General features: G+C 38.4%; 1 protein-coding gene across 3 annotated transcripts in view; it reads right to left on the bottom strand.

The window, feature by feature from the left end:
• Positions 1–22,918, bottom strand: part of LGSN (lengsin, lens protein with glutamine synthetase domain) — a 97,306-nt gene that overhangs the window by 14,228 nt on the left and 60,160 nt on the right. The window contains exon 1 of one of the 3 annotated variants that reach the window (XM_037147382.2): positions 22,205–22,300. The exons of 1 other annotated variant lie outside the window; for it this stretch is intronic. In XM_037147382.2, the coding sequence (XP_037003277.2) occupies positions 22,205–22,300 (96 nt within the window). Of the gene's footprint in view, positions 1–22,095; positions 22,156–22,204; positions 22,301–22,918 lie in introns of those variants that run through there. One more of the 3 variants, XM_053665013.1, reaches the window with a different exon arrangement.

Here is a 22,918-nt window from a genome sequence, read left to right as displayed (position 1 = left end):
ATAAAGAATGCATTTAGTTCAGTCCTTTGACTTTCTCTTATATACTAGGATGACCAAAGTATAAACTTATTTATAATAGCTGAAACAAACTTGAGATTTTTGGTTTGTCCTGCCTCCAGTGAAGTATTTTTATTCTTCTTAGTCTTAATTATATTTAGTTATGATGTGAATGATATTTCAGTAAAAAATTGTTAGAAGATGACCACATAGGTAAACACAGCTCACCTCCTTGCACAACCACATCAAAACTACAACTAAAATATAAAACAACCATTCACTCAGAACTCTCAGGAACTGAGCTGAATGTAAGTCTGACAACTAAGGAATTAAACAAACCACATCCATCCAGACTGGTAGCAGATGCAAAGATGCAGAATGGGCTGGTCCAACATCCTCATATGGTGGATAAAAATTTGGGACGAATATTTTGGGAGCAAGAAGTTCCAGTCACATACCAAGCCCTACAGCCCAGGGCTCCAGTGCCAGAGAGATAAGTCCCCATAAATTCTGGCTGCAAAAACCAGCAGTAATTGAATCAGTTGAAGAAACTGCTGGAGCCCAAAGCAGTTCTCCTCAAAGAACCCACACACGGACTTACTCAGACTCACTCTCTCTGAGCTCCAGCATTGAGGTAGCAGCTTGAAATGCCCCAGTGGTCTACAGTGAGGAAGTGAAGTGTCTGACACGAAGGTGGGAGCTGGAAAATAGCTTTCTCCCGGACAGAAAAGCAGGCAGAGGCCATTGTCCCCTTTCTGAGCCCTCCCCGCACAGAGCCACAGAGCTGGCAGGGGGCTGCCATATCTGAGACTCCATCAACCTGGTTAACATTGTTTGCCCTGCCCTGGAGATCCCCTACCCAATTTATAGGCTCACCCAAACCATGACTTTTTCACACGAATGGCAGGTTTTGGCTCATGCTTCATAACTTTCTAAATCTTATCAAACAAGTAACAGGTAGCCTCAGTGAGTCCCCAGCCCCCATACTTCTTGCTAAGTGGCCCCAGGATGGGCACTAGCAGCAGCCAGCCTAGATTCATAACATGGCTTCACCTGGGAATCACCAAGCCCAGCATAAGCAGCAGCCATCTCAAGTTGCCTTATAGCTCATGTAGGGTAGCCCTGGGAAGAACACAGGTGGGACTGACCTTGGCCTGCCACCACCTGGGAAACTCCAGTGCCTGTGGACCCAGTGGACAGCTACAGACCATGTCAAAGCAATGCCACCCTGCCCATGAACAGCTTATCATGCATGAAGGGTGAAGATTGGTGGTCAGTGGTAACAGCTAGTCCTTGCAGCTCACTGGCCTGGGTAAATCCCTCCTATTGACCTGCCAACACCAACCAAGGCTCAACTACAAGAGCAGGCTATACTCAGCCCACACAAAGAATGAACTGCAAATGCTCAGCTAGGGTGATAGGGGAGGCTGTGCCAGTGGACCCTACAGCACACCTACTACATTAGGCCATGCTACCAAGACATGGAGTCAAGCAGCTCTACCTAATATGTAAAAACAAACACAGAGAGGCCACCAAAAGAAGCAAAGAATTATGGTCCGAAGGAAAGAACAGATCAAAACTCTAGAAAAGGAACTAAACAAATGGAGATAAGCAATTTACCAGATGCATAGCTTAAAACACTGGTAATAAGGATGCTCAAGGAACTTAGTGAGAACACCAGCTGCATAAGAAAGATCTTGTCAGGAACAAAGGATACACTAATTGTAATAAAGAACAATTTACAGGGGAACAACTGTAGACTGCATGAAGCCAAGAACTAATCAATGATCTGGAACATAAGGAAGCAAAAAACAACCAATTAGAACAACTAGGAGAAAAAAGAACCCAAGAAAATGAGGACAGTGTAAGCAGCCTCTGAGACAAATTCATACATTCCAACATTTGGATCACATGGGTGCCAGAGAGAAAAGAGAAAAAACAAGAAGTTGGAAACCTATTTGAAAAAATAATGGAAGAAAATTTCCCTAATTTGGTGAAGAAAATAGAGATGCAAGTCCACGAAGCAAAGAGTTTCAAACAAGATAGATGCAAAGAGGCCCACTCCAAGACACATCATAATCAAAATGCCAAAGGTTAAATACAAAGAGAGAATCTTAATAGCAACAAGAGAAAAGCTAGTCACCTACAGAGGAGTTCCTATAAGACTGTGAGCTGATTTCTCAAAAAAATCTTTGCAAGTGAAAAGGGGTTAGCAAGAAATATTCAAAGTCATGAAAAGTGGACACCTACAGCCAAGATTACTGTACTCAGTAAAGATATCATTTAGAATCGAAAAGCCAATAAAGAGCTTCCCAGACCAGAAAAAAACTAAGGGAGTTCATCATCATCAAACTATTACTATATGAAATGTTAAAGATACTTGTTTAAGAAAAAGAAGATCATAACTATGATCAGTAAAAAGGTAATAAAAGCATGTTTATCAATAATTGAATCTAAAAAAAGAAATTAAGGAAACAAGAACAGAGAGAGAATTATGGATACAGAGAATTATTTGATTAATAATTAATTTGTTTAATTATTATGGTTGCCAGACAGGAGGTGGGTGGGGGTGGGGGTGAGAGGTGAGGGCATTAAGAAGTACAAATAGGTAGTTTCAGAATAGCCACAGGGATGTAAACTATAGTATAGGAAATGGAGTGGCCAAAGAGTTTATACGCAAGAGCCATAAAGATTGCTTGAGAGAGCAGGGGGTGCTGGGTACAGGTGGGCAAAGGGGAAAAATTAGGACAACTGTAACAGCATAATCAATAACATATATCTTTTTTATTTTAATTGTTGTTCGAGTACACTTTTCTGTCTTTTACTCCCATCCCAGCCCACCCACCCAGCTCTCCCCACCTCCCTCCCTAGTTTTCCACCCCCCTAGTTTTTGTCCATGTGTCTTTTATACTTGTTCCTGTAATAAAATATCATTTTTAAAAATTAAAATAAACTAGCATTTCTTCAGTAAAAATCTCTCAATAGAAAGCCTTACAATACAAGTTTTTGATGGTATTTTGCTTGTTCTAAATGACAACAGTCACTACCATTTTCCTCAGCACCTTAGATTTGTTTGCAACATATTCATGTTGGGTGGTAGGGGGCAAAGGGAAAAAACTGGAACAACTGTAATAGCCTAATCAATAAAATATAATTTTAAAATGCAGAAAATATTATTTTTAAAGTTAAAAAAATGTAGTAACCAGGATTTGTGTGATTTGGGTTCTAATTCTGACTTTTCCACTAAGTGGAAAGTTCTGCTGTAATGTTGGTATTTTCATCTAGAAATGCTACAACAAATACAATCATACTGTGCAAGTATATCATCAACATTTTACAAGTACTTCATAACTAGTCAATATTATATTTCCCTTAACACTTATAAAACATCCAGTGGACATTCATTATTACCTACATTTTTGACAAGGCAAAAAAATACTCCACAGGGGTTAAGTCACTTGTTCAAGTTCATATGACTGCCAAGGAAGAATGGGAATTATTTAAGGGGTTTCCCACATCACCACAGCCTCACAATTAAACTAGATGGAATTCCAATTCTACCAGATAATGTTATCTGTGTGACTCATAGAAGGCTGTTCACACAACTTCTTCAATATAGCCTTTCAGTATTTTTTTATAACTGCTTTCCGTGTAAGGATTAAAACCATCTTAACTTACCACCAACTTAAACTTCATCAGTTCAAACAGTGAGGACTATGGGTAACCTACTATGGATGAGGCAAAGTTAAAGACATAAAAATAAACAGAACACGGTTCCTTTTTAAATAATCTTACTATCAAAAATAGGCAATAAATTGTTATTACGGAAGTAGTATTACGGAAGTTAAAGTTTTCTGTTTTGCAAAGAAAGGGATTCAGGGAACTCACAAGTAGCAAACTCAAATCCAGGCCAATAATAAAGAACCACTGTGGCCTAGATGGTGAACACCAGAGCTGTCACCCCTTCCCAGAAAGGAGCCAACGTGGGGCTCTAGCCAGTTGTTGCCATGACAAAATGTGGCCCCAGTGACGCCTGTTTTCCAAATCTCCAAGGAATGCCAGATATCTGGGGTTCTTATGGGAAATCTCATGATTTTTAAATGTTGGCCACAACATTTAAATTTAAATTTTGAGATTTAAAGTATAAAGTAGGGAGTAAAGAAGAAAAGAAAGTTTCTCAACCACCGCACAGAAAATCTCGAAGACTGAAATGCTGTCAGAATACACAGCAATTCTAGAGGGCCCTGGGCACAGTGGTAGCTGCAGCGACCCTGTGTTTTTTGCCCTCAGTGCTACCTAGTGTGGTACTGAGAGGTGATTGTCAAAATATTTCACCATTAACACAGCTGTGAAAAATAATAAACACTTTTTATTATACCTACTATGTGTCAAGCCTCTTCTAAATGCTCTGCGTATATTAATTCATTTAGTCTCAGAACAATCTCGAGATAAATAGCATCATTGTGTCAATTTTAGAGATGAGGGAAATTTAGTCAAAGAGACTAATTAGTCCCAAATCGCACATCTTGTAAGTAGTAGAGCTAGGGTTTGAATCCCAGCAATTGGCTCTAGAAGACTAGGGAAGAATGCTAGAGAGCTCCTGAGGGCCAAGTGTTAACTCTTTAGCTGATGGATTGTGGAGAGATCCAAGGGCCTTAGGGGAATGGTAGGACAACTAGAGAAGTTTGGGGTGTTGACTCTTTGCATCTGTTATCTACTAGTTTGAAAATGTTATGTAAGCAGTCAGCAATACAGTTGCAGCTGACAAATCTGGTTTCAACTTTACGTTGAACAAACAGTGCCTGATGCATAGTAAGTAATAAATAGATGCTAGTTGTGATATTACCCAGGCACCATGCATTACTGGGGATCTCTTTGGGAAGATACTTCCTTTTATGTTACTTCAAGGGCCCCTAATTCATGGGATAACCCTGCTCTTGGGTCAGGTTCTAATCTGTTATCTAAGCAGCTCTAGATTCTGAACTCAATAAACTAGAGGAATCTCTCGGACAGTTGAGGGTGTGTTAAGTAGTGTGAGGCTTCTCAGAGGGAGCAGTGTGTACGACATTCTCAGGCTTGGACTTTAATGCTGCTATTATTAAACTGGCAGGATATTTTATAAATAGAGTCTTCATATAGCCAAGGAAACTAGGCCAAGCTTGAAGAAGAAAAGGAGACACCTGAGCTGAGGATAAGGAGGGATGCATTGTAAGACTGGAGAAACCGTGAGCACGAGGACAGATACGCAGTTTCTGATCGCATATATAAGTATGCAACTCTAACTCATGCTTAATGCAGACAGTCTCAAAATTCTCCAACAGGTTGATTCTGATTTCTTTTGACATTTCTACCTGAAAACACATCCCCACTTGAGAAATATTTCTTCTATCATTCCATCAGATGGCTCCTCTGTCTTATAGACAGGAATAGCTTTACAGAATGCTTTCTATTACAAGATATTTTCATAATTCCTGTTTTTCTCATCACAGTATTTCTTCTGAAAGTTGTTTATATGGATTAATATAATTTTGTCATTTTGTATTTCAACTCAGTGGCTTAATCAAAGTAAAAGAGGTCTAAAACCTAAAGGGATTCTGCCAAGCATTAGATATAGACCGTAATTTGACCTAATAAGTTTCCTTCAATAGAGTAACCAGTGTTATTTACATTCTAAATATCAATGATTTTTATTCATTTACTTTTAATTTTCTATAACAGTCACCTTTTTAATGTCAATACTTTAAAAACCTTTCTTTGACCCCTGTACACTGGCTGTGGTTTGAAGTGTATCATCCATACATTCTGATATCACAAATGATAAAGGTGCATAAAACAGAAAGCAAGCCAAGAAAATCTCATGAGTTTTAACCTCTGTTAGAAATAATGGGGAAAAAAGAATTAATGATTATCAAATTTTAAAAAGTTTGTCAAACTGAAATGTGTCTTCAGTTTTCTTAAAATATATTCTTCAAAGAAAAAGGGAGGAAAATGTATTTAAAATATTTACAGAGAGATACTTCAAAGAGCACATCAGACACTTGGATCAACTTATCTAAAAATATCCATACCTATTAACCACTATTTCTATCTCTGTCTACCTGATCTAACAAAATATTTTTTAAGGATTTATTTATTTTTAGATAGGAGGGAAGAAGGGTGGGAGAGAGAGAAAAATTAATGTGTGGTTGCCTTTTATGCGCCCCCTACTGGGGACCTGGCCTGAAACCCAGGCATGTGCCCTGACTGGGAATCAAATCAATGACCCTTTCTTTGGTGCACAGGCCAGTGCTCAATCCACTGAGCCACACCAGCCAGGGCTCTAAGAAAATAAAGTGTACAGAGTTACATGTATCCCAGTGCCACCTTTCTAATAATAGTGAAAACTTGAAAGCAGCAAAGAATAAAGTAGGAGGAGGTAAATACATGGTGATCATGCTGTTCGGTGACTCCCAGTTAGAAATGAGTGCTTCCACTTCCCATTTTGTCACCTAGATTACCACAGCCATTACTGAACTGCATTCGGTGTTACCATTCAGTTCTCCTACCTATTCTCCAGGCTACTGCCCAAGTTACTTCTCGAAATCACAATTTCGGTCTTGCTATTTCTCTGCTTAGGATACTTCCACAATTTTCCATCACCTTCAGGAAAAGTTGAAATTAGTATTCTCTGAGGCACCACCTCACCAATCTCTCCAGGCTCCATAGCTGGTTATTTTCACCCACAAACCTATCTCCATACTGACAAACTTAGTTTTATCATTCCTGTGACCAATGTTGTTTCCTTCTTGCCTAGGCTATTATTGATTATCTAGCCTAACCCAATGAGGTAGTTTTCTACTCTTATGTTCATCACTCAAAATGAACCCAACTCCCTGGACAACTCACTGTAGTCACTTGATTCAAAGATGATTAATTTCCTTAAATCCCCAAATGAAAGTAGATCCCTTATTAAACTGTGTAGCGCATCCAAATAAATCATGATTATTGTCTTCTTCATCACAATTGGTAAACTATTTAGTCTCCTCTTAGAAATTTCACTCAGTGCTTTGTAAAATAATTATCAGTATCATTAAAGTAGCTTTCTTCCATCTACATATTTTTTTCTCTAAATGAAAAGGCAATGATTAGTTTAGCCCAAGCATTGTGATTTCTTAAGTGCCAAGTATATATATAGGTACCTCTTCTAAGGTTAAGAACCACTGCAGCTATAAACCAAGGCACTAAGACCACCAATAAACACATAAGCAATCTAGGGTAGCAATTACATTGACCTGAACTAGGATTGTGGCTGTGGGGATGGGGGGAAAATGAGAATACTACAGATAGATTGTGAGGTACATTTGGTAGTTTGGTGTCTAACTGTATATAGAATTTTTTATATCTCTCTCTATAAAAGTAAGAAAAAAGATACAATGTTAGGAGAAGGAGGAGGAAATAGAAAAATAAGGAGGAAGAAGAAAATTAGAAAAAAAGAGAAGAAAAGAAATTGTCAACATTTCATGAGTGCTGTTCAAATGATACAACTTAGCTTAAGGGAGATTAAAGTCACTTAAGTGGCAGAATCTGAATATAAAACTAATTTTAAATCCACAGCACACAGCTAAATAATTTTTCTCTAGCAAAGCTCTGTTGGAGATGTGAAAAAACACAAGGTTGAGATTTGTGAGCATATAAAGTCAGGAAGACAATAAGAAAATAATTTGAGGATATTGGCGAGTAAGAGGCTAAAATAATAAAATGTAAAATCCAAGATAGGTAAAATAGGAAGTGAATCAGGAAAGACGGACAAGGACTGGAGATCCCTAGAAGATGCCATATTAAATGTGTCCTTGTGCTTAATCTATTGCCTAGAATAAAATGGAAATTTAATAAATATTTTCTAGTGAATGAATGGCAACTATGGCCTACCATGTTGAAATACAAAATCAGTAGAGACATTTGACTCCAGTCTCTCCTTCATAAATGATTCCAAGTAAGATTTCTTTGGATGTCAAACAGGATCCGATAGTAACACAACCAGCTGATATAATCAGAAAAGCTTTCCTAGACACCTTCAAAGTTTTCTCAGGAAGGGCTTAGAAAAAGTAAATTTTCTGCTGGTGACAAGCTACTTCAGAACAACCTTGTCTCTTCACCCCATTAATTTCTCATTTTCTTTAGAGTTTTGTGAGGATTTTTTTACTATATTTATCCTCTAAACCACAACTTATCACAAGGAATATAATTATTCCCTTTAAGACCTGGACAAAATTTTATTTCCTATTTTTCCTCATAGCATAACAAAAACACACTGATATTCCAAGAGAATTTTCTAAACATTAAGGAACGACATTAAAGAAAATTCAGAGACATTTAAAAGAATCAGTTACAAAATATTTACTTAATCCTGGTGGTTAACAATGTTTGTTGATGCTTACCTATTTCATATCCTACTCGAGATCCTGCCCAAAATATTCTCACTTTTTACATATCTAATTCACCAACCAGATAAATAAACAACATTTGGACACTATTTGAAAACATAGAACACATTTATGGTCTAGTATGTGGTTCATTCCTTCAACCAAGCTGTTTCTACAAAGTCCCTATAGTCTTACACAAAATTAGGGTCATTACACATAAGGACCCAAAAGACCACCATTTTCCAACTAACAGAAAATAAGAAATTCTTAAGGATACATTATCCACTGGGCTACTTGTACTGAAAATTATACCTTCATTTGTATATTTTTTAAGAATTTTAAACTTTAAACTTCATTGCATTTTTGGAAGTCCAATCTGAATACATGGAATCTCTGGGTATTTTTGTTGTTATCTGTTCTTTCTTACAAGTGTAATAACCTTCATTGCAAACATTTAAAAGTACAGAAATTTGTAAAGTAAAATGGAAAACTAAAAAAAATGTAATAAAAATTGTTCGTTTTCCCATAACCTGTACATTTTTGACAAGTAAGTATTTTCAGAAAGAACTGTGTTTTTTTAATTACTACAAATAGTTTTGTAATGGCTCATTTTCTAATATAAATTCTTCAATAGTTGTTTCTAGTAAAGATGTAATGTGTCAGTACTGATTGGGACCAGACACATTTTAAAATATAACAAAAATAGAAATTAAAGAGAATAGATAGAGTGTATTCACTCTTCTTGTTGGCATGTGACTTACTGGGACTACTCTACTTTGTAAAGAATTAATTCATTTATTCAACAAGTACTTAGAACAGAATAGGCCAGTCACATCTTTAGCAATAGAATAGGCCAATTCATCTTTAGTCGTTCTAGATGCTCTAGAATGTTTAGATGCTCCAGAAGAACTAAAGATGGATTACTTGTTGTTTCATGGAACATAATATAATACATGATTTAAAAGGTGTATGAATATGTGTTCTATGAATAAAGATGGTACCACTAGACCATTTTCCTGATGAGGTAGCTGAATTTCTGAAAGATGCAGTAAAGCACCTCATTTCGCAGCTAGAAAGTACAAAATCCAAAAGCATGGTTTGAAAGTCTTTCATTTCTTCATGCTACTTATTAATTTAACAGTCACGAAACACTAAAAACTAATGATATTGCCTTTAAGAATGCTAAATACTGAACAATTTTATACAAAGTGCAGCAGTAAGTGTAAGTCTTTTTTTAATTTCATATTTCAATTTAGAGTTCAGTAACATCTCTGTCCTTGGAGGTGAAACTAAGCACAGAAGGAAAATACAGATAAATTTCCTGAAAGTTACAGAGAATCAGAATTTTACTTAACATAATGAGCTAAAAATGAGATGGTCTATTTGGGAAAGTGTCATGTTTCTCATCCTCAAGTGCAATTGTGGAGGGATTAGACAGTCAAATGTCAGCAATTACCACATACCTCCAGTTCTACTACCAGAGATGCTCACCACTTTTACAATAAGATTACCTAGATCCAAGTCAACAAATTAGGTGTAACCCTATTTCACCTGTATACTCACATCCACCCAAGAAAATTTTTGAACAGCTTCATTATGAAGAGGCTCTGTGTGAAAGAAGTGTCACAACGTAAAAGATGGGGCTGTTCCTTGTGTAAAGAGCTCTGGATCTCATGCCCATCCCAGGAAGACAGCAAAATATGCAACGGCGGTGCCAAGTGCAAAGCAGATCACTTCTGGGAGCAAGGCTATGCAAAAGCTGCCACAGAAGTCTCTCTATGGGGAAATGTGCCTAACCAATAGTTTCAGACAAGGGAAGAAAATAATCCTCTGAAGGCATAGTGCCATGTTATTTTTTAAAAGATGAATGAAAATAATAAAGGAAGATAAAATGGTAAAGAAAGCAAAAAATCTGATCAATTCCCTGAGCTCAGTGCTAGTACTGTTCTTATTTAGCCTTTTCATAAGTGAACTGAAAAATAAATCTCCACTTTTTCCAGAGACGTTAAGATTTTGAACCTAAAATATATTTAACTCTGTGGTGAGGATCAAAGTAATTTTTGAAAACTTTGTGGACAGGCAGAAAGGCAACAAATATACTTCAAAAGTAAGAAAAAACTTGCAGAAAAAAATTCTTTTTTTATTTCTACCATTATATTTCATTTATTTTTATTTTTTAAACATATTTTATTGATTATGCCATTACAGTTGTCCCATTTCCCCCTTCATTCCCCTCCACCCTGTATACCCCCTCCTCCCAATTCCCCCCGTTTAGTTCATGTCCATGTGTCGCAAGTTCTTTAGCTTCTACATTTCCCATATTATTCTTGCCCACCCCCTTGTCTATTTTCTATCTACTGTTTATGCTAATTATTTTCTGTACCTTCTCCTCCTCCCACTCCCCTGTTGCTAACCCTCCATGTGATCTCAATTTCTATGGTTCTGCTCCTAATCTAGCTGTCTACTTAGTTTGCTTTTGTTTCAAGTGTGGTTGTTAATAACTGCGAGTTTGCTGTCCTTTCACTGTTCATCTTTTTTATCTTCTTTTTCTTAGGTAAGTCCTTTTAACATTTCATATAATAAGGGCTTGGTGATGATGAACTCCTTGAACTTGACCTTCTCTGAGTAGCACTTTATCTGCCCTTCCATTCCAAATGAAAGCTTTGCTGGATAGAGGTCCTTGCCTTTCATGACTTGGAATACTTTTTTCCAGCCCCTTCTTGCCTGTAAGGTCTATTTTGAGAAATCAGCTGACAGCCTGATGGGGACTCCTTTGTAGGTGACAGTCCCCTTATCTCTTGCTGCTTCTAGGATTCTCTCCTTCATTTTAATCTTGGCTAATGTAATTATGATGTGCCTTGATGTGTTCCTCCTTGGGTTCAACTTCTTTGGGACTCTCTGAGCTTCTTGGACTTCCTGGAAGTCTATTTCCTTTGCCAGATTGGAGAAATTCTCCTTCATTATTTTTTCAAATAAGTGTTCCACTTGTTACTGTTCCTCTTCCCCTTCTGGTACCCCCTATAATTCTGATGTTGGAATGTTTAAAGATGTCCTGGAGGTTCCTCAGCCTTTCCTCATTTTTTTGAATTCTTGTTTCTTCATCCTTTTCTGTTTGGTCATTTCTTCTTCCTTCTGGTCCACTCCATTGATTTGAGAGTGGACCAGATTTGTTTCCATTACTATTGGTTCCCTGTACATTTTGCTTCATTTCACTTAGTGTAGCCTTCATTTTTTCATCTAATTTGTAACTAAAATCAACTGGTTCAGTGAGCATCCGGATCACCAGTGTTCTGAACTGTGCATCTGATAGGTTGGCTATCTCTTGGTTGCTTACAAGTATTGACTCTGGAGCTTTGAGCTGTTCTTCTGCTTAAGCCATAATGTTTTGGTCTGCTAGCTCCTGTTACATATGAAAGGAGAAAGCTTAGGTGTTCATGGGGGTCAGCCCAGTTGCTGGGTTGTGACTGGAGGTGGGGTCAGAGAGGGAGCAATGGTGTTTGTTGGGCTCTATCTCAAATTTCGGTGTCCTCTGCTGCTTCCCACAAACAAATTGGGCCCTTCTAGTGCTGGTTTCCAGGTGGGTGGGCTTGTGTACATTCTAGGACCCTGAAGGTCTCCCCAACAAACTCTCCTGTGAAGCTAGGAGCCTCTCCTGGCACCTCAATCCCCGAAAGTTTTTTCAATCAGTGCTTTTAAGCTTTATTTCCCATCACTGGGGCCCTGAGTTGCACAGTCTATCTCATTGCCCTTTCTTTTTTTTGCCTGGTTTATCTGAATGTGTGACTGTGGTCAGCCAACCTCCTTGCGAGCCATACTCAGTTTTCATCCGAGCCCGCCCAGGTTGCCAATTACCACCTCCTCCTGCCGGGACCCCTCCCCACTGGCCTCAGACTCCACCCCTCTTATTGGTCTGGATGAATGGTTTGTTGTTGTCAGACTTTGGTGCAGTTCAAGTCTATCTGTTTTGGTTCAATTTTATTTCTAAATCTTTGTTGTCCTTAAATTCGGTTGTGTGAGGAAGTACAGTATTTCCATCTATAACTCCATCTTGGCCAGAAGTAAATTTTTTCTTTTTTTAAAATTTTTATTGAATTTAGTGGGGTGACATTGATTAAGACATTGCAGAAAATTTTAAATTACGTATGGTATGTAATATATATTTATAAGAATGGGTTCTGATATAGTGTGAAATTTATCCAAAAACATATAGAACTGTTGGTGAAGATATCAATGAATGGGCTGCTGCAGATAAAAATACTGGACCTCATCAGAATATTTTATATATAATGGGAGAAGGCATTCTATTTTTTAAAAATATAACATGCCTAAAACTAAAATAATAAATATAGTTCTAGTTTCTGTATCTTAGGAAATCCTTAATGGCCTATAAGTAGATAAATATGTGTTTATTTTTGTAAACATATACCCCATAAAATTGTTATCATTATTATATCAAAAGGCATATAAAGGTTGACTATGCAAAGAAAAAATAAAACTCTTTAAGGCTGTAAAAATGAAACATTAGTGGAGGTATTACTGGTCAGTCTACAACATAACACAGGCATTCTGGTTTCAGTAAGTGGACTGGTAACTATACATGTGAAACACGAGCTTATTTTTAACATAAAGAGGGGTACTTGAACCAGAAAAAGGTGGATTTGCAGCAAATAAAAATTAATATAAAATGAACTAAAAACCTTGAAATCTGAAAATAAAACTTTAAACCCTAAGAGAGAAAATGCATTTAAAATATAAAAATAGAATCAGGAAGTTTGTCTAGAGTTGCACAAAAAATAACATAAAGCAGAAAAAGTACGGTAAGTTGGGGCCAGTAAATCTCTAGCTCTGAGTCCTGCCTGTAGATGGTCAGCCATAGCCTCCCATAGAGCAGCTGCATCAGTGCCCTGACACACAGACAGGTACATGCTGCAAAGCAGAATAGACCTCTGGTCTCACCGCAGGTGGCATTCTTTCCTCCTACAATGTAGAAACATCACCTCTCTCTGTCTACCTGTGCAGGTGTTTTGGGGATGAGTCATAAGCATCTACATGGCAGAGAACAGATCTTACCCAACTTGCTTGGCATATTACCTGGCTCAGTGCCACACACAAGGTTTTTGACAAATAGATTTTAATTATTATGATATGTTGCTATTTCCCTCAATTTTGCAACCTCATACACCCACAAGATCTACTTTGGGGAATAAGAATGTTTTTGATCTATCCTCTGTTCACCACAGTTAAGAATTCAGCTGATTAAATGACTTTATGATATTGCTTCAAATAGGGAATCTCAGTAAAATATCCTTTAGGGAAATACCAAATCTAAGATTAATAACTGTTCATTTTTACTGAAGGTTCTGCTGAAGAATCTGTTCTGCTTAGAAAAGTGATCATCCTAGCAGATTTTCTTCACACACACAATCTGCCCTCCTGAATCATGGAGCCTTTGTTTGGCTGCCGTATTTTTATGCTTAGTCTCATGCTGCAACTGCTCACGTTGCCAGAGCATCTGGTATGAAACACAATCTTTGTCCTTTTCCAGACATTAGCTAACTGGAAAAGAAATTGCATACACTATCTCCCTCTCCCCTCCCAAGTACTTTCTCTTCCTGAGAATATGACTCTACTTGGGAGAGCACAAAGGAGGTTATTCAGCAGAGAGTTGGGTCAAGTGGACGATGAGGCTCACCTTTATTACAGCTATTAAATATAATGTTCCATCCCAGTTAACAAGGAACTTTTTTCCAAAAAAGAGACTATGTCTCTTTCCGTGAAAATTGTGTCCTTTAAAATCATATCATTGGGTTTTTTTTTTCTGTTCTCCTAAGGGTAAACAATCAATATTGGTCTAGACTGGACTAGAGACAGTGTGACTCTTAAAAGTTTTCACAAAAAACTGGGTCACCTGGAACCCTTGGCTAAAAGTGTGAGAGGTCAGGGAGAAAACACAGTTCTACCATAAGCTCAGTAGTAACCAAACCTATTCCAATTTAGTTAGAAACCAAAATTTCAAAAAGCCGGTGATGTCAATACTAGTTACTTTCTCTAAACCATCACTAACAGGACAAAAGCCCCCTTTTCAGGCCCTCTTTGCCAGAGCCAGCTGGACCCCATAAAGTACAACCAACCCTAATTGTTTTATGAGCCTTTGTCCTCAGGACTAGGAAATTACTGGAAGCACCCTGAGTGCACAGAGCCTCCAGGAACTTACAAAACAGGGTACACCAGACCACAACACCCAGACCCCAGACCACAGTGACCAGACTGGACCCTGCTCCCAAAGATATCATGGAAACAAGTTGCAGCCCAGCTGAAACATCCTGCTCTACCAACCACCCCATTCCCTGATAAAAGCTCAAAACCCCGACCCCTCAGGTGCTGGTGCATATCTCCACACCTAGCCCTTCCCCACCCTTGGGAAAGCGTAAATAAAACCTTTACTCTCTGCACTTTCTTCTCTTTGTGAATTCTTTCACAACCTGCATCACTGACCACCCTAACAATTTGGTAGCACATACAGACACATTCTCTATTTCTCCCTCTCCTCCACTCCTGAGATTTGTGACTAAGGGAGCAGTGGGCAATAGAAACTTGACCAGGGCCAACTCCCTAACCCTGTCTCTGTGGGGTTTGGAAAGAGGATTCTGATCCTTCCCCATCTCTTCAGACTCTGAGGACAGTCTCCTGCCCACCCATCTTCACAGCCAGCAATCAGTAAGTCCCTCTGAATCTCAGGACAAAAACATCTTATCAAAAGTGATAGCTTGTCCCCTCCGTCATTGTCATTGTTGTAAATCTCAATACTGGGTCTGTCCCCTCCCCGACTATAAAACACTCTGAATTCTCCCCCAGGAGACCTGGGAGTTGCTAAATCCTGCTAAAAATTGTGTCTGCCTCCCAGTGCAGAGAAAAACGTGGCATGTTAAACAACCCACTCTTCTGACTCTTTAACACCCCTTCCATCTCTTCTTCCTACTTCTCCCCCTCAGAGCTCTCTCCACTTTCCCCCATTTCAGACTGGGTTTCTCCAGGCCGTCCCTGTTCTGGCCAGCTGTCCCTCTCAGGAACCCCGTAAGCCTGTGACCCCCTCTCCTTGAGGTTGCTGGTTCAGAGGGTATTATTCAGGTCTAAGCTACCTTTTTAATGTCGGACTTCTCCCAAACTGAGGTCTGACTTGCCAATTTTGTTTTGTTTTTTTCTAGACAAATTTTGGGAAGATAATTCTTATCAAAAGGGGAAAAACCTTAGCTATATATGAGCAAAGCAATTCCATTTAAGTCTATCTGCTTTGGGCTTTTTATTACAAAAAAAGCTGTAAAATGGATTTGGAGCTATAGATAAATGTCTTGTGCTGTGTTAGAGGTGTATTTCTTGAAAGTGAGAATGTGTTTGCCAGTAGAGAAACCTATGTTTCTAAAGGTCATGAAATGTGTTCATAAAAGTCAATCCAGGGAATGCCAGTTGCTTACCGTTTATCATTGGGAATCGAGGTTTCTAAAACTTACAAGTTAAATTAAGTTGAAAAGAAATTGTATGGTTTTAGTAATAGAAGGCTTAAGGCATGAAGGTGCAATTTTAAAGGACCAGAATTGAAAGTGAATTATTCTAAAGATAGTTATTTCCAAATGGATAAGAAGTTGCAACAGTTGCCAAAAGGTTTGTGAAAGTTTGTTAAAAGTTTTAAATTTGTGAAGAAAGAAATCTCAGGCTTCAGTACCCCGTCTTCGACCTAATTTCTCTCTGGTGACATCTTTGCCCCTGGTGGGACCTGGAGGTGTTTTCATTACTGCAACTCCCAGTCCTCTCTCTGGAGCATGTACCTTCTGTCACCAGATTTCTGATCTTTCAGAGGGCCAGAGCAGTCCCACCCAGGCTCTTCCCTGCTGCTAGACTCCTTGGACTGAAGACAAGACTTTATTTTCAACGTTCATTCACAGTCCTCGAAGCTTTCATTGAGAGTCTCAGCAGGTCTTCTTGCTAGGTATTTAGGACCTTCCATCTCCTTTCCCAGTCTTCTTAAAAGGTGCCAAATGCAAATGAGAAAAATCTTGCACTTTCTTCATAAAAATTAGTAATTCAAATTATGGATCTTCATGTGTTCAGTCTTCGTATGTGTGGCCTATATGTGATACATGTTTTCTGCCTCTGAATTGCATAACTAAAGAGTAGTATTTCATTGGCCTAAAGATAATAAATACTTATATAAATTAAGCAGGATCTCATGTTCTGGATAAAATATTTGTTATTAAAACAAATATTTAAACTAGTTTTAAGTCTGATTAATGTTTTTTAGAGTTATTGGCAAAAACGAACATATATTTGTTTTACACCAAGCTTATGTTGTAATCTTTTAATTAAGCTTGTTTGATGACCTTCTCGAAGTTTAAATTTTAAAATACCTTTTGTTTTTGTTTTTTGAAAATATATTTTATTGATTATGCTATTACGGTTGCCCCATTTCCCCCCTTTACTCCCCTCCACCTTGCACCCCCTCTCCCACCCACATTCCCTTCCTTTAGTTTATGTCCCTATGTCATAAGTTCTTTAGCTTCTACATTTCTCATACTATTCTTGCCCTCCCCCTGTCCATTTTCTACCTACCCTCTGTGCTATTATTCGCTGTACCTTTTCCCCCCTCTCTCCTCCTCCAACTCCCCTGATGATAACCCTCCATATGATCTTCATTTTGTGGTTCTGTTTCTGTTCTAGTTGTTTCCTAAGTTTGCTTTTGTTTTTGTTTGTGTTTTAGATGTGGTTGTTAATAATTGTGAGTTTGCTGTCATTTTACTATACATTTTTTTATCTTCTTTTTCTTAGATAAGTCCTTTTAACTTTTCATATAATAAGGGCTTGGTGATGATGAACTCTTTGAACTTGACCTTATCTGAGAAGGCACTTTATCTGTCCTTCCATTCTAAATGAAAGCTTTACTGGATAGAGCAATCTTGGATATAGGTTGTTGCCTTTTATGACTTGGAATACTTCTTTTCAGCCCTTCTTGCCTGGAAGGTCTCTTTTGAGAAATCCGCTGACAGGCTGATGGGAACTCCTTTGTAGGTGACTATCCCCTTATCTCTTGCTGCTTCTAGAATTCTCTCCTTCATTTTAATCTTGGCTAATGTAATTATGATGTGCCTTGGTGTGTTCCTCCTTGGGTCCACTTCTTTGGGACTCTCTGAGCTTCCTGGATTTCCTGGAGGTCTCTTTCCTTTGCCAGATTAGAGAAGTCCTTCTTCATTATTTGTTCAGATAAGTTTTCCACTTGTTGCTCTTCCTCTTCCCCTTCTGGTACCCTGTAATTTGGATGTTAGAACATTTAAAGATGTCCTGGAGGTTTCTAAGCCTCTCATTTGTTTTGAATTCTTGTTTCTTCATTCTTTTCTTTTTGGTCATTTCTTTCTTTCTTCTGGTCTACTCCATTGATTTGAGTCCCAGTTTTTTCCCATCACTATTGGTTCCCTGTGCATTTTCCTTCATTTTACTTAGCATAGCCTTTATTTTTCCATCTAATTTGCAACCAAAATCAACCAATTCTGTGAGCATCCTAATCGTCAGTACTTTGAACTATGCATTTGATAGGTTGGCTATCTCTTTGTTGCTTAGTTTTATTTGCTCTGGAGCTTTTATTTGTTCTTTTGTTGAGGCCATTTTTTGTGTGTGTTGTCGTGCCTGTTACATATGAGGGGCAGAGCCTTAGGTGTTCACCAGGACAGGGCCACCCCGTTGCTAGGTCGTGATGCAGTAGATGGGGACAGGGTCCCAATAGGGAACAAATGGCGCTTACTCCATTCTCTGTCGGATTTCAGTCCTTTCCACCACTTCCCCCAAGCAAACTGGGCCTTCGTGTCACTGATTCCTGTGTGGGTGGGCTTGTGTATGATCTAGGACCCTGTGGGTCTCTCCCGTGAACTCTTCTGTGAGGCTGGGAGTCTCTCCCTGCAACTCAATCCCCACAGGTGTTTTCAATAGGGGTTTTAAGGCTTTATTTCCTTGCTCTGGAATCTTGAGTTTCTTGGTCTGTTTTGCTCCTTAGTGTTGCCTGGTTTATCTGTGCACAAATGTGGGACCACCAGGTCAGCCAGCTGCCTTGCGTGCAGTGCCTTACTTCACAATTGCAGCCTCACTGGGTCTGCCCATTGCCACCCCACACCCAGGGTCTGCCTGCTGCCATCTTGCACACCCAGGGTGCCTTGTGTGCCCTATGCCACCACTTTTTGTGCCACAAAAGTAAGTCTGACTTTAAATTACAGGTATCTAAGCAGGTCATATTTTTTAATTAAATTAAGATTTATACAACCCTAAAGAAAATTGGATTCGTGGAAATGCAGGCAAATACTCAAGACAAACAAAATTTTTTTCAAAATTTTGTTCATTTTAAATCTTTTTGTTTTCTAGATATAAGGAAACTTTTTTTCTCTAGAGCAATTTCTAAAGCATACCCTCATAAGCAATATTGAAACATTTATATTTTTATCCCTACCTAATCCCTCCAGAATTTGGCAACTCTTAATGAGTATTATTTCCATGGCAATATGTTTGTTTGCATAGACCAAATAAGAATCTTTTCTCTTTATAATAGCACCAGTTTCCAAATGTAGTTTTATTAACCAAGTCTTTGTCTGGAATGTCATGATGGAAAGAGTCATGCCCAGACTCTGGATGTCACCAGAGAGCCTTAAGGAATTAAGATAGATTTTTGAAGCCAATAAAAGCCCATTGGAGAAATGGCCTGGTACCTTGCTTGGTCATGTGGTTCATAGCAATCTTTCCAGGGAAGGAATGGAGGTTGCTATCTTGAAAGATGGCAAGGAAGGAACCTGAAGACATTTGGGGCATCTCAAGAACTTCAGAAATCTACCCAAACTTATAGCAATTTCAGACAAAGCTAGATGGAAATTGTGGCTTGGCTACTTTGACCTGAGAGTCTGGCTAAAGCTCAATCTGAAGGTTCCTTGTAAAATTCCAGCAAAGCAGATCTGAAAGAGCCTATACGATCAATTACTATTCTTGTTGTGTTCATGCAAATAATCAGCCAAATTGAAACTGGACTTAATGCAGTTTCTTTGATAAAATGAGGGTGATTTAGGGAGAGAATTTGTGTTTCAAAGAAAATCACAATGTTCACTGTCACCCAAAAACTGAATTAGATCCTAATTTTTTTAGTTTTCTTCCAAGTTAATATTTCATTTTTTTCTTTCATCCCTTGATTTGGAATTGAGAGCTACTGATACAGCGTCAGACATACAGAATTTACCTACTACTCTGCCTTTTCCTTTTTAGAATTTTAAGGCCAATATCTGGCCCCGGTTTTCTTGGCTGACTCCTTTTCTAGGTACCATCACTGATTTTCTCTTTATTGTCACTTTCAGGCCATGTCTCCTAAGATACCTTATATCTTTCATCCAACAAAGCATCCAAGCTCTAGGAGACTTTTGCAAACAATCCTGGGCTACAGTTCTCACCTTTTGAGCTGTCCAGTTCCACCCTCTTCCTTTTAATGACTCATACCTAGATCCACAGGCAGAGACAACTCTATGTCCATAATCCTCTGAATGCAGTAAGTAGATCAGAAGAGAACTTAATCTCTGCATCTCAGAACCAGAACAGGTTCAGCTCATTAAGAATAAACCCATCTCAAAAACCAGAAGGGGAAATAATAGAACAAAAGCTTCCTTTTCAGGCCCTCTTTGCTAGAGCTAGCTGGACTCCATAACTTATGATCAACCCTAATAGTTTTATGAGCCTTTGTGCTCAGGACTAGGAAATTACTGGAAGCACCCTGAAGGCACAGAAGCTCCAGGAACTTATGAAACAGGGCACAGCAGACCACAACAACCAGACCACAATGACCGGACTGGACCCTGCATCCAAAGATATCATTGAAACAAGTTGCAGCTCAACTGAAACATCCTGCTCTACCAACCACTCCATTCCCTGATATAAGCTCAAAGCCCCCACCCCTCAAGGTTGGTGCATATCTCTACACCTAGCTCTTTCCATCTCTTGGGAAAGTAAAAATAAAACCTTTACTCTCTGCACTTTCTTTTCTTTGTGAATTTTTTCACAGCCCATGTCACCTACCACCCTAACAATTACTTGCAACTACAAATTTACTTTCAGATGAATTGATTGTCTTACACAAACATGTCCATTGTTTGATGCCTCTGACAATGATAAGTCACTATTTGATAAGTCACAGCTCCTGACCAGTGAGTCCCTTCTTCATGCAGTGTTGCCCAGTTTCCTCATGGAAAATATGCTTATTCTTGTCTCCATCCCAAAACATACTACTTAGACACAGTATACATAGGTGACTCTTCCTTAGATTTTTATCTGTCTTCTCTACTAGATGAGGAAGGATCCAGTCGATTCTCTTTATAATACTATTCCACAGTGAATTGGTCTACCATTGTGCCTTGCACATATTAGATATGCTACTTGCATTATATTTTCCTAACTTCATCTAAAGAAAACTGACACCCTCCCAGACTTGACCACAGCATGCCTTCCAGGCTACATTTCAGCTTTTCAGAATATCTGTCAGTAAAACAAAGGTAGAACTGGGCACATACACATTAAGAACTCATGAGAAATGGTGCGTTGACAACTGAGTGTTTTAATATATTCTAGAACAGATGAGTGGCTATCACCATTTATAATGTTGAACATTTCAAATATAATTTGAAAATGAGTTCTGAAAGGGGCCAGATTTGTGCCCCTCTGAAGCTGCCTTTTTTGAGATGTTGATTTTAAGCTGTTTGCTAAAGAAAAAAAAAAGGGGACTCAGAAAAAAACTTGACCCTTCCCCTTTTCCTGCCCAAGAAATTCAGATAGAGAAACCTCTTCAGAAAGAAACCTTAGTATGTTTACTTTAGCCTAATTTGAATTAAATAGGGTAAATAGGAGGGCTTCAGGCTGGGGCCTGTTAGCCAGACACACCCTGGTTTTCCATTGTTTCTGAGTTGCCTGCCCTGTGTGTTCCAGCCCATTCTCACTTCTGAAATTTAATACCCCTTGACCCCACCTTTTCTCCTTTGTCAAAAATGGCCTTTATACTCAATTTGGCTTCATTGTTTTGGGAATTTTCACACTGATGTGAATTCCTCGTGTACAGGTATTAAAATTTGATATTCTCCTATTAATCTGTTAATTTGGTTATTAGACAAGCTAGAAGAACTTAGAAGGTGGAGAAAAGTATTAATATATTTTAGCTCCCAACGTTCTCAACTTTAAACATTTAACCTCAAATCATTTTGTATTGTTGACACTATGACACATGTCCCCCTTTTCCCCATTTGCCCCTCTCCACCTAGCCCTCACTCCCTCAAAGCATTTTACTAGAATGAGACAAATGCTTTAACAAAAACAAAGATTGTACTCTCAATAACAATCAAAATAGGCATAAAAATTTTGTAGTATCCTCATGCTTCTGAAACTTAGTACCTAATGAAATTACTTTAAGTGTTATTAAAACTAAGTAAGCTTTCTGAATGCAAACTCTGAATTTATTTTTTTTTATAAATTCAATGTGTAGTAAAGAAGAGTTTCTTCACAAAAATCTCCAAAATAGACACGAAACAAGTATAATCATGCTGTCCTTATTCATACAGGCATTCAAATAGTTGACATACAACAATAGAAGGCTTTGCTATCAGTAGTCTCATAAATAACATTTTAATTATTAACTTCATACCTCCTCCAGAAGGTCCCCTTCATTATTCATCTCACACTTTTTATTTAAGTTGCCCTTGGAAACCACAATATTCCCAACTAAAGCATTCAACATGTTTTTATATGTATACCTGAAACAAACACTGCAGATGATGAATTCCATGGAGGCTGTTTCCAGAGGGATCTGGCAGGTAATAAAAGATAAACACCAGACTCTGATGTATCATGCCCAAGGCACAGTATGCTGAAAATGCACTAGAAAAGCCCAATGACAAATGTTCATTTATGCCTGACTTCCTACAAACAAAAGGATACAAAGCTTAAAACTGTGTTGATTGACTTTTTCTCCAACATAGTGAATTTCTGCCATATAACAATTGTATTCTGGAATGAAATCTATTGTTAGACTCAGATGATGCACACTTAGTAGACAATTGTGCTATCAAAGTCCACAGACAAAAACACGAATGGAAAAATACAGCAGTAAGTGACCCAGATTTTTACGAATGGCAAAAATCCTCTCATTTATAATTCTCATTTTTCTTTTTTTTCCCCCCAGGGTCCCTTCTGCCCTTTAAATGAATTCTAAATTAATTTCTTCATTATATAACTACAGCCATCTTTCTTTGGCCTTTTTAATTCTCCAAATGTCAGTCTCTGACAAACCCCAGCCCTTCCCAGCTGGCCACAGTGAGCATGAAATTATCTACGGCTGCCCTGCATGGTACCATAAACAATCCTAATTCGGTCAGAGGAAGTAGGGGAAGCTTTACGAAAGGGAGTTTGAAATTATGCTTCTGCTACCTTCAGTTGTGGTTTCAGGTACTCGTTTATACAGAAGGGGA

This window comes from Artibeus jamaicensis, unplaced genomic scaffold, assembly GCF_021234435.1.
Source record: "Artibeus jamaicensis isolate MK-2021 breed Jamaican fruit bat unplaced genomic scaffold, CSHL_Jam_final contig_388, whole genome shotgun sequence".
Classification (NCBI taxonomy): domain Eukaryota; kingdom Metazoa; phylum Chordata; class Mammalia; order Chiroptera; family Phyllostomidae; genus Artibeus; species Artibeus jamaicensis.
This window is presented reverse-complemented; position numbering and strand designations above follow the sequence as displayed.